The 13,036-nt window shown below is 42.0% G+C and overlaps 1 protein-coding gene across 1 annotated transcript in view; it reads right to left on the minus strand.

Annotated features, from left to right (window-relative positions):
• Positions 1 to 13,036, minus strand: part of LOC126455677 (putative gustatory receptor 28b) — a 102,277-nt gene that overhangs the window by 43,979 nt on the left and 45,262 nt on the right. Inside the window, exon 3 of the mRNA XM_050091444.1 lies at positions 9,211 to 9,300. Within this exon, the coding sequence (XP_049947401.1) occupies positions 9,211 to 9,300 (90 nt within the window). The remainder of the gene's footprint in view (positions 1 to 9,210; positions 9,301 to 13,036) is intronic.

Below are 13,036 nucleotides of genomic sequence, written 5' to 3' on the forward strand. Positions count from 1 at the left end.
AGTTTATTTATATTTATTTATAGTAAATAACTAAGTTTCCCAGCCTCCCCCCATGAACCATGGACCTTGCCGTTGGTGGGAAGGCTTGCGTGCCTCAGCGATCCAGATGGCCGTACCGTAGCTGCAACCACAATGGAGGGTATCTGTTGAGAGGCCAGACAAACATGTGGTTCCTGAAGAGATCCAGCAGCCTTTTCAGTAGTTGCAGGGGCAGCAGTCTGGATGATTGACTGACCTGGCCTTGTAACACTAACCAAAACGGCCTTGCTGTGCTGGTGCTGCGAGTGGCTGAAAGCAAGGGAAAACTACAGCCATAATTTTTCCCGAGGGCATGCAGCTGTACAGGAAGTGCAAAATGGCTAAGCATGGATGGCTAGAGGGCAAATGTAAGGATGTAGAGGCTTATCTCTCTAGAGGTCAGATAGATACTACCTACAGGAAAATTAAAGAGACCTTTGCAGAGAAGAGAACCACTTGTATGAATATCAAGAGCTAAGATGGAAACCCAGTTCTAAACAAAGAAGGGAAAGCAGAAGGGTGGAAGGAGTATATAGAGGGTCTATACAAGGGCGATGTACTTGAGGACAATATTATGGAAATGGAAGAGGATGTACATGAAGATGAAATGGGAGATATGATACTGCGTGAAGAGTTTGACAGAGCACTGAAAGACCTGAGTCGAAACAAGGTCCCCGGAGTAGACAACATTCCATTGGAACTACTGACAGCCTTGGGAGAGCCAGTCCTGACAAAACTCTACCATCTGGTGGGCAAGATGTATGAAAGAATATAATAATTCCAATCCCAAAGAAAGCAGGTGTTGACAGATGTGAAAATTACCGAACTATCAGTTTATAAGTCACAGCTGCAAAATACTATCATGAATTCTTTACAGACAAATGGAAAAACCGGTAGAAGCCGACCTCGGGGAAGAGCAGTTTGGATTCCGTAGAAATATTGGAACATGTGAGGCAATACTGACCTTACGACTTATCGTAGAAGAAAGATTAAGGAAAGGCAAACCTATGTTTCTAACATTTGTAGACTTAGAAAAAGCTTTTGACAATGTTGACTGGAATATTCTCTTTCAAATTCTAAAGGTGGCAGGGGTAAAATACAGGGAGCAAAACGCTATTTACAATTTGTACAGAAACCAGATGGCAGTTATAAGAGTCGAGGGGCATGAAAGGGAAGCAGTGGTTGGGAAGGGAGTGAGGCAGGGTTGTAAGCTCTCCCTGATGTTACTCAATCTGTATATTGAGCAAGCAGTAAAGGAAACAAAAGAAAAATTCGGTTAGGTATTAAAATCAATTGAGAAGAAAAAAAACTTTGAGGTTCGCCGATGACATTGTAATTCTGTCAGAGACAGCAAAGGACTTGGAAGAGCAGTTGAACGGAATGGACAGTGTTTTGAAATGAGGATACAAGATGAACATCAACAAAAGCAAAATGAGGATAATGGAATGTAGTCGAATTAAGTTGGGTGATGCTGAGGGAATTAGATTAGGAAATGAGACACTTAAAGAAGTGAATGAGTTTTGCTATTTGGGGAGGAAAATAACTGATGATGGTCAAAGTATAGAAGATATAAAATGTAGACTGGCAATGGCAAGGAAAGCGTTTCTTAAGAAGAGAAATTTGTTAACATTGAGTATAGATTTAAGTGTCAGGAAGTCGTTTCTGAAAGTATTTGTATGGAGTGTAGCCATGTATGGAAATGAAACATGGACAATAAATAGTTTGGACAAGAAGAGAATAGAAGCTTTTTTAAATGTGGTGCCACAGAAGAATGCTGAAGATTAGATGGGTAGATCACATAACTAATGAGGAGGTATTGAATAGAATTGGGGAGAAGAGGAGTTTGTGGCACAATTTGACAAGAAGACAAGACCGGTTGGTAGGACATGTTCCGAGGCATCAAGGGATCAGAAATTTAGCATTGGAGGGCAGCATGGAGGGTAAAAATCGTAGAGGGAGACCAAGAGATGAATACATTAAACAGATACAGAAGGATGTAGGATGCAGTAGGTACTGGGAGATGAAGAAGCTTGCACAGGATAGAGTAGCATGGAGAGCTGCATCAAACCAGTCTCTGGACTGAAGACCACAACAACAACAAGTTTCCCAGTGTCATTACAGTATTGGACACAGTCATTTGAAGAAAATATGTTTGTATCCACAAATCTGCTGCATTTGCATTTGTTGATTTTCAAAGATTTTTCCTTTTCATTTTACTTCATTCCAGACTGGTGTCTTATAATCTAAATTTGACCACAATTCTAATGTGTTTCATCATGACCATAACTTCAGGTTTTTGTTTTTTAGTGACAAAATTCTGTACTTGAGATGTAATCATTCAACTTTGGTATTTGATTATACAGTTGTACAAACTCCACTTTCCACTAGTTAAATATAACTGTTTTCACTTTTTTCTAAAAGTTATTCTGCTGTGTACAACTCAGACAGCAAAATTTGTTTATTTGTATTGTACTGTATTTTATTGATGCAAGAACTCACAGTATTGTATAATTCTTACAATTTTGGTTTAGATATATGCATGGAGGGAGCTGCCATGACGTCATGAACGTGAAGCTGACATCTGCCGTGTTACTTGCCACAAACACTAGTTTCTGGTGGAAGTGTTCTGATCAAATATGCAAGCTTGTGTCATTTATAGCTGTTCTGATCATTCTGATTATAGTCTAAAGTGTAAATGATTCACATTTCATTCTTAAGTGGATTTGTGCAAGCAATATTTTCTTTCATATACACAAATTTTGGTTGAGCTCCTTACTTTAACTTTAGTGGTTTTATTTCTGTCATTTGACTTTATGTTTCTTATCAATTGCAGTAGCCACCAGAAAGGTCGCGGGAGGTGCACATCGGCACGGCGCGTCACGGACGGTAGTTGCCGCAAGTAGAGTCCCATCCACCACAGGGCACGCGAGAATTCGGACGCGATGTCTGCCGGCGTAACAACAACAACATCAACTCAGGCAGCAGGGGCCGTGCCCAGTCAGTCAACATCGGGCATGCCTAGGACACAGTCCCAGTCTACGCTAAGTGAAGTGCGATGTAAACGTGAACAGTGTTACTACACAATTGGCGATGAGTAGGGTCGTTCTTTCGCGTGTTGCGTCATTGTTCAGGTTTCGCAGCTTCTCCACGGTATGGAGGATTTAGTGCAGGTTTTGGTTGAGCAGCAGACGGAGCTCATGGCCACTATGAAACAAGTGCTTCCGGCGTTGCTCTCCATGCAGTCTGCTCCAGCACCGTTCCCTCCTCCCTTTCCCCCGTTCGACGAGACGGCGGAGGATTGGGACGCATATGAACATCATCTTTGGCAGCATTTCCAAGCATTTCATGTTGCCAATGCGGAGGTATGTCGTGCTCTCTTCTTGTCTTGGATATCTCCCTCGCTGTATCAAGTTTTGCGGCAGCTAGCACCATTGCAGGAACCCTCGTCCTTGTCTTTTGACGCATTATGTTCATTGCTGTCTTCATATTATCGCCGCCGCACGCATGTTGTGGCGGCTAAGGTCGAGTTCTATCAATGCAAGAAACAGCCCCATCAGTCTTACCGGGCGTGGGCTGCTACCCTGCACGGTCTTAGTCGCAAGTGTCATTTTGTCACGGAGCAGTCGCGAGAGTCGTATGCCCACATTATGGTACGCGACGTCATTGTTTGTTCGGCTCCTGATAGGGAGGTCCGGCAAAGGGCCCTGTAGTTAGAAGACCCTTCCCTTGAGGAAGTCCTGTCCATTGCTCAATTGTATGAAGTCTCTCACGCTGCAGGTCAACAGCTGGAAGCGTGGTGCGACGTCGCGGCGGTACAATCCGGCCGCTCCCGCACGGCGCGTAAACAGAATTCTGGCCGCTGACCCCTGTTGCTGTCCTGTTCGTCGTGCTATATACATCACAATCGGTCAGAGTGCCCCCAGCATTGGGCCATTTACCGCAAATGTAATAAAAAAGGTCACATTGCTAAAGTTTGCCGCTCAGCCTCAAAAGAATTGAAGGAAGCAGGTACAGAGGACATGGACATTGACATTCAGGAAGTTTCATGGGGCCAGGCTCCCGACGCATCGGCACGCAAACTCTTTATCGAGGTGTCGGTTCGGTCGCGCCGGTTACAACTGCAAGCAGATACGGGCGTGGCAGTTTCGTTGTTGAATGCACAAACTTATTCCGACCTTGGATCGCCCCCATTGGTGCCAGTTTAACAGTGTCTATGGTAAACAGTTCATTCCCCTACTGGGTCAATTCACTACCGACATGACTTACAAATCAGTCACTTGGCCTATTACTTTTATTGTTGTCAGTGATGCGAGCTCTGCTAACCTTTTTGGCTTGGATGCCTTTCAAGCTTTCGGTTTTTCTATCGCTGACACCATACAGTTGGTCTCCGAACACGTTCCTTATCAATCATTGGAATCTTTGATCTCAGACTTTCCAGATATCTTTGAGGAGGGCCTGGGGCGTGTTTCAGATTTTGAAGCTCACTTAACGTTGAAGGCGTCGGCTCGCCCGCGTTTTCTACACGTGAGGCAGATCCTAGGGGTCGTTCTTCCCATTTCTTCTAGTGAGTGGGCTTCACCCCTCATTATTGTAAGAAAGCCCTCGGGAAAATTACGTCTTTGTGGCGATTTCAAGGCCACCATTAATTCCCAATTGGTGGTGGACACCTATCCTTTGCCTCGTGCTGATGACTTGTTCTCCGCCGTGGCGGGAGGCCAATATTTTTCGAAAATCGATCTTTTGGAGGCTTATCATCAGATACCACTTGATGAGGACTCCAAATGGCTGGCAGTTGTCAACACCCCGTTTGGCCTTTACCAATACCAGCGGTTGGCCTTTGGAATATCCAGTGCCCCGGCGATATTCCAGTGTTATCTTGAGCACGTCACGTCAACGATCCCTCATTGTATTAATTACCTGGATGACATAATTGTCACAGGCCGCAGCACGAAGGAACACTTGCACAACCTTCGCACCCTCTTTCTTAAATTCAGGTCTGTGGGCTTGCGTTGCAACCTGCATAAGTCAAACTTCTTCCAACCGTCCATTGAGTATGTGGGCTACACCATCTCTCGGCACGGCGTCCAGCCCCTAGGAAGTTTGGTCCAAGGTATCGTCGACCTTCCTCGGCCCACTTCGCTGAAAGAGTTACAAGCTTTTTTAGGCAAGATAGCCTATTACCACCGGTTCATTCCCAGGGCTTCCACCATAGCCCGCCCCCTCTACTGCCTTCTGCGCAAGGGTGTTCCTTTTGATTGGTCGCCTGCATGTGAGCGAGCGTTCACCTCGTTGAAGGGCCTCCTCACGTCAGCGCCTTGTTTGGCTACTTTTGACCCCCATAAGCCGTTGGTCCTGGCTACAGATGCTTCGCAGTATGGGGTGGGGGCGGTCCTGGCTCATCACAACGCAGATGGTTCCGAGCAACCACTGGCGTTTGCGTCTAAAACTCTTAGTCCTGCGCAGGCCCATTACTCCCAGGTGGAAAAAGAGGCTTTGGCCATTGTCTACACTGTTACCAAGTTTCACCCTTTCTTGTATGGCACGAAGTTTCAGTTAATCACTGACCATAAGCCGTTAATATCGTTATTTGGCCCCGCCTCTCAGATTCCGGATAGGGCGGCCCACAGACTACAGTGCTGGGCCTTGTTCCTCTTTAAGTACCATTATAACATTCATTTTCACCCTAGCGGACAGCATGCCAACGCTGACGCTCTTTCCCGTCTTCCGGTGGCCCCCTATCCTACGTTCGATCGAGAGGAGATTATGTGTTTTCATTTGGATGTGGCATCCCACCAAGCGGTTGATGGCTTCCCGATCACTAGTTCTTGAGTCGCCAGGGAAACGGCAGCTGACCCGGTTCTCCGGCAAGTAGTTCGCCTCATTCAGCAGGGGTGGTCATCTCGCCCTCCAGGCCGGGCCTCGGTTCCTCTTCGTGATTATTTTATTCTACGAGACTGCCTCTCGGTCTTGGAAGGAGTTCTCCTTCTGGCTACCGATGATACAGCTCCTCGCGTGGTTGTTTCTGCAAGTTTACAAAGGGAAGTCCTCACTTTATTAGATGCGGGGCACTGGGGTGTTTCCCGTACTAAAACCTTGGCTCGCAGACATGTGTATTGGCCTCGTATTGACAGAGAAATTAAGCACTTGGTGGCCGCCTGTTCCCAGTGTGCGAGCCAACAGGTATCTGCCAGGGCAGCGTTCTCTTCATGGCTGCCGGCAAACCAAGCATGGGAACGTGTTCACATCGATTTTGCGGGCCCGTTTCTCAATGACTTTTGGCTCATTGTCATTGATGCTTATTCCCGATTCCCATATGTGGTTCACTGCTCCTCAACCACTTCAGAAGTTGCAATCCAGGCACTAGCAAAAATATTTTCTATGGAAGGTCTGCCAATCACCCTGGTCTCAGATAATGGACCGCAGTTTATTTTGCAGACCTTCCAGGATTTTTGTAGGCGCTTCGGTATTCGGCACGTTTGCTCTCTCCCCTTCCATCCACAATCGAATGGGGAAGCCGAGCGCATGGTGCGCACATTTAAGCCGCAGATGAAAAAGTATGTGCACGAATTTCCTGCGGAGGAGACATTGACATTTTTCCTGACGGCATACCGGACCACACCAATGGGTGAACGCAGCCCTGCAAAGCTCCTCCATGAGTGCCAACCTAGGACTCTGCTGCACCTCCTCCGGCCTGGTCCTCGCCAGTCTTCGCAAAACAGAGTACCTGGCTTTCCAGTGGGTATGTCGGTCTGGGCACGTGGGTTTGGTCGCAATCCACGTTGGATACCGGCAGTGGTTCTGCACCGAAATGGCCGCCGGCTCTATACCTTGCAGGCGGGGGACCGGGTGGTACGTCGTCACCAAAATCAGCTACGTCCACGTTTGGGCATCCACCCTCCGACCTCTCGGACACTGGCTTCGCCATTGCCAGCACCCATGTTGGTTTCTCAGGGGACGTTACCATCTCTCCCCGCTGTGACTCTGCCACACTGCGATGGTTCTCAGCCTTGGCAGCCTCCAGTAGCTCCAGCACCGGCATCGCCATCATTTGAGATGCCCCAGCGAGAGCTGGCCCCCCTCGCAGGCCCGGTTTCTCAGGAGGCTGGTTCACCTATGGTCGTCCCTTCCCCATCGTCCCCGCCACTGGGTCTTGCCCCTCCCGAGGTGGAACAGGATCTGGAGTTCGACAGCTTGTCACCCGTTCTGTCCCGGGCTCTGGTGCTGGGACGATGGGGGCCTCTTCGTGTGGGTCACATCCAGCCGAGGGAAGAGGCTCGAGGGTTGGCAGATCCCCTTGACTCCGGCCTTCCAATGGATGTGGAGGTCATAGCTCCTGCCCGACGCTCCACCTTCCGATGCAGTGGATCACAGTTGCCTCACCCCCCAAAGGAGGAAGAGTGCAGTAGCCACCAGAAAGATCGCGGGAGGCGCACATCGGCACGGCGCGTCACGGACGGTAGTTGCTGCAAGTAGAGTCCCGTCCACCAGAGAGCACGCGAGAATTCGGACGCGACCTCTGCTGGTGTAACAACAACAACAACAACTCAGGCAGCACGGGCCGTGCCCAGTCAGTCAACATCGGGCATGCCTAGGACACAGTCCCAGTCTATGCTAAGTGAAGTGCAACGTAAACGTGAACAGTGTTACTACATCAATACAGTTTGCAAAGCTCTCTGGGTGGATGGTGTGACCCGACAGAGCAAATATAATTTCACCATTAATGGGAAGAGAGACCTAACATCAGTTTCATCGGTCGGTATTAAAGAAAATTCTGGATTACAAAAGCTGCCTTTTCACATCACATACTTCTGTTCTCAGTTATTCAAAATGTATAACAAAATGAAACTTGCAGTAATGAGGCAAAATACATCATATTACTGGATTAAATATGTGTTTAATACCAAAAATAGTGTGAAAATACCTTCCTGATTTGTATTACTCACAAATGCACTGTAAAATTTTCTATTTAAAATAACTGTTGCATGCACATGAGATAAATTAAGAAGAAGAAGCAATCATAAACAGTATTTGGCTAATGTTTGGGGGCATCCAACATATCAGCACTGACTTCAAACAAACTTAAGTCTGTTGTGTCATCTTCCCTTATTATACCTACATGGATACGTGTTATTATTTTGATCTTTGTTCTTGTGTTACTATTCATTTCATCTGTGATCTTTTTTTTTTTTGTTTGCAGATTTATTATGTTATAGTTGCTGTAAAATTGTCAGTATCAAGAGGTGTCATATTATCAGCCTGAAATCCATATATTTATAATTATACAGCATGCATAGCTCAGTTAATTGTAATGTTTCTGAGCATTTGTGTAATTTGATTTGCAGTATCTTGTCAACTATTTTTGTTGTTTAAGAAAATTTATACATAATCAATAATTTTATGTATGTTCTTAAATCTCAACAGCATTGCTTAAGTTCAATACATGCCCCATGAATCGAAATTCTATGTTACAACCAATGCCTGCAAAACAGAAGTACCTGGATTAATGCATCAGTCTGTGCCCCCACTTAAACATTATATAGGGTACCCATTCAGAGCCACTGCACTAGTACTCTATAAACAAGAAATACAGTTGTTGACATCACTTTGTATATTAAATTCATGTATCTCATTTCCTTGTCTAAGTAGTTTATCATGATATCACACCACAGCTAGTTATCTACAAGTTTGTATGAAGAGGATACCATAATAGAAACCAAAAGTAGTGACCAGAAAAATATATAACTATCAAACAACTGTTCATAGTAGCATATCAGTTCCTCTAGTAGGAAACATTCAACATTAAATATAGCATACATATTAACTAGCCAATAAATAATGAGCACTAGTAAGATTTTGTAGTAGAACAATCTACAGAAAAAATTGTGACATTTGTTTGTCGATATTGATTAATTTTTTTTCCTGGCATTTCTGCCTTTAATGAAGATACATTACTTTAAAGCAGCAACTTTTGTCAATACTTTTACTCAAATTACAGGGGAATAAGTGTAACTTTGATCTGATGACTAATGTAATCAGTGAAGAGGAAACAGAAAATGAATTGTTATAACTAACACACACTTACTATGCATCCACTGACATGTTACAACATATTTTCTCCTTCACTGTTTTTATCTATTGAATACATTGAATTTAATTTAAGGTACTTACAAATATCATTTGCTGGATACTTACTGATGCTATAAGAGGAAAATCTAGGTTGCAGAATCCAAAAGCTGAAAATTCCACGTTTCGGTGAATTAACTGCATTGCAAAGACTTCAAGCTGCACAAAAAGGTTAGATCTTAATTATATATGGATTCATAATTATTTAAACTACTTGAAATAATAATAACACTTATGTTAAAGACAGCTCTTTTGTCTTTTAGTTTTTATTCCCTAATCAGTCAAGTTGAATTAAGAAGGAAAAAGTACTGTTCCAGGGACTCATAAATGACATTGTGTAAAATTTAGCACAAAAATAATAGGAAAAAAAGTTAATCGGTCAAATGCGGTAGTTGAGAAATTTCATTCATTTCTAAAACAGTCTAACAATACTAAGAATCTAGTTTACAATGTGTCATGGGGTGAGAAAAAGCATTATTAACATCTGAGAACAAAGTAGCATGTAGCTTGTAGCATCTCATTTAGATGATTAGCTTTAATAGGGACCTAAAGGTACACTACAAGCAATATAACAAAATTCTTTGAAGGTTCATAAAAAAATTATGCAGTCCACACAAAACATAAGAAACTCTCATAATTAATCAATTATTCAAAATATATTTCCTGAAAACCTGTAATTTTTATAATAGTGTAGGAAACTTTTTTCTGATTCTCATGAGGAACTATTTATTAATCTCCTAGTTACAGACTTAAGTATTGAACTGTCAAGAGAAACAAAAGAACTTAGTCAACAAATCAGTGTTTTTACCATGAATATTGTTTCTCCACAAACACACATAACTACTGTTCAGTATTCAGCTTCTTTGGTACTTCATCAGTCTTGTGGGAAACCCTTAAACCCCCATCTGAATTCCACACTTGGTTGTCCTGACAGTCATCAGACTTGGATAATGGGTAGCACTTAGCCAGGATTGCATAATTCAGCCCATGTTGTTGTTGTCCTGGGACCCTCGTGATTATCTCCTTCTCTGCATACATCATAAGTATCGTTAATTTTAATTTTTGTAACTCGATAGTGACCTTAATTCTTGGTCTTCAGCTTTAGTGTTGGTCCAGTTTATGTTCCTTTTATTGTCACCAGGCAACCAATTTTGTACTTCGAGGCTTTCTCCTGACATCGATTGAAGCTAACATGATTTTCCTCTTGCATCTTGCTGGTCTCTAGCTTAGCATCTTCTTTTAGTTTACTGCAACTCTTATCAAATGAATTAATAATTTCTTCTTCTAATAATTTTGTGATGTGAAGATAAGTCTGTGGATGCATCTTAACTCTTAGCAAAAGTTCCGATGGTGTTTTCTCAATACCCTGTTGTAAGTTGAATACATGGCATGTTGAACCAATGGTACAACCTGGTACCATTCATTAGAGCTATCAATACTGAGCTTAGCTATGACTTTAACCAAAACAGAACTGATCCTCTTAACCTGTCCATTAACTCTAAGGAGTCCTGTCATTATTAAAATGTGTTCAATTCCTTCTGTAGTGCAATACTCCTAGAATTCTTGAGAATTAAAGTAAGCCCCTCCACCAGTAATTATTGGATTTCCAAAATTAGTTTTCTGCAATTCCATCTTACTAATTGCTTCTGTCAATTTTGTAGACTTTACAGGATATAGCCAGGTAAACTTGGCAAATGCATCCATAATACTTAGAACACAGTTGTATTCTTCTTGCATTAATTGAAGAGATCCAGTATATCTATGTGATAAATATGTAATAGCTCCTTTCTTTAAATAAGAGAAGAAGGAAATCTTCCTTCTTTTCTTATTTCTTATTCACAATTAAACATTTTTACACAATTTGGGATCACTCTTTTCACCTTGTCAGTCAAATACGGTATGTAATAATTGTGTTTCACGTCTTCCTCAGTCTGCTTAACTGCATGACGACCTTTCTCATGCACAAGCTTGATGATTTCACATTGCATAGTGCATGGAACCGCCAAAGTCACTCATCCATCATAGAACTTGAAAAGAATTCCATCTCTCATTACAAAGTTTCCATTAGACTGTTCTTTGAGAATGATCTTGATCTAATGTAAAAATATATTGTGAACTTGGAAGTGCATCAAACAAATAATAGGCTTAAAGCAATATGTAATAAATTTAACAATGGGTCTTTGCTTAATGTTACCAACCTAGTAAGATACCTGCATACAACTCATAGTATATACATGAGTAAAAGAGGTAAAAAGATTGTCAGTAAATTAATTACTGAGGAAATCAGGCAAAGTTTTACACAGAGTGGTGTCAGTAAGTGCATTGCCATGTAAGGACACAACCCACACAGACAGGTTCTGCCACACAAACAGCCACTGCTGGCAATCCAGGGAAATTTTAAAGCCTGCCTGGTAGCCCTAAATCAGCCTTTATGGCCCAGCAGGAGACACTACGCCCTAATATCATACAGCAGAATTTTTGTAGTCTTAAGAACAAACAATCTGGTAGGGTGACACCTCCAAACAGTGCTCAGAAATTCAAATTTACATTCAAATTAATTCAACAAAACTTTCAAAGTCTTAGCAATAAGCACAATGAGTTGAATACCATTGAAAAAATGGAAAACTTTGATGTTCTAGTTACATGTGAATATTGGTACACAAATGAGCCAATTAGTACATGTCAGGAATTCTCCATGAAATTTTGCTCTGCCTTCAGCAGAAAAGAGAAACGTGGTGGTGAGGTAGCTATCTTTGCAGCAAGAGGTAGTAATTATAACATAATAGATGTAAGTAGATTCAGCATCAACTAGCAGCAATTAATTACAAGTGATGCAAAAAGAACTTCATTATTATAGGACTATACAAACCTCCATCTAGTAGCCTAGATATTTTCTTTGATGTTCTTAATGACCTGCTTGTTGACACAGAAAGTAAACACTGCAGTAAAAATGGCTGGGTTAACATCATACTAACTGGAGATATAAACATTTACATGCTGTCTACTGACTCTAGCTTGAAAAAACTAATACTAATACTAAATCAATTTGACTTAACTTTCTGATAAATGAGCCCACTAGAGAGGTCAACAACATCAAATTATGTATTGACAATATTATAACTAAAATGCACCACTTTACATACAATACACCAGTGATGAAACTTGCCAAATCTAAAATTGAAAACTACTACTCCATCTGCATTTTCTAAGGTAGTTGAGAAAGTTATTTATACTAGACTAATGACATTCCTGAATCAACACAATTTAGTATTTGAAAATCAGAATGGCTTTTTTAAGACAATTCAACTTCAGTAGTTGCAGCACAATTAAGAGACAAAAGAATAACTGTCATAGAGAACAAGATGTTTGTTACTCGAGTGTTCCTTGATCTAGGAAATTGTTTGATTTTGTCAACATCACCATATTACTTGACAGGCTGTGGAACCTGGGTATTAGAGGAGTAGGCTGCAAGTTAATAAAATCATACATGAGAAATAGAAAGCAATTTGTACTGCTTAAAACAAACAGTGGGCCTTTCAAATCCAAAATTACTATCAAATACGGAGTGCCTCAAGGTTCTGTCTTGGGACACCTTCTTTTCTTGATTTATGTTAATAAAATACGGTACTGTTCTCCTAACTCTAAAAAAAAATATTGTATACAGATGATACATCAATTGTGTGCAAAAACAAAGCATATGACAGTCAAGAGGTGTAGTGCAGTGTAACCAGTGAGATAGTCAAGTGTTTCAGTGATAACCAGCTAAATGAATGGAAGTGCTTCAAAGGCTGTGATAATGGATTTTAGCACCACAAAACAAACAGAATTTGGTATGAAATTATCGATAGGAAAAGACATTGTAAAAAAGGGAAAATAGGCAAAATTACTGGGCATC

Source organism: Schistocerca serialis, chromosome 2, assembly GCF_023864345.2.
Source record: "Schistocerca serialis cubense isolate TAMUIC-IGC-003099 chromosome 2, iqSchSeri2.2, whole genome shotgun sequence".
NCBI classification, from domain to species: Eukaryota; Metazoa; Arthropoda; class Insecta; order Orthoptera; family Acrididae; genus Schistocerca; species Schistocerca serialis.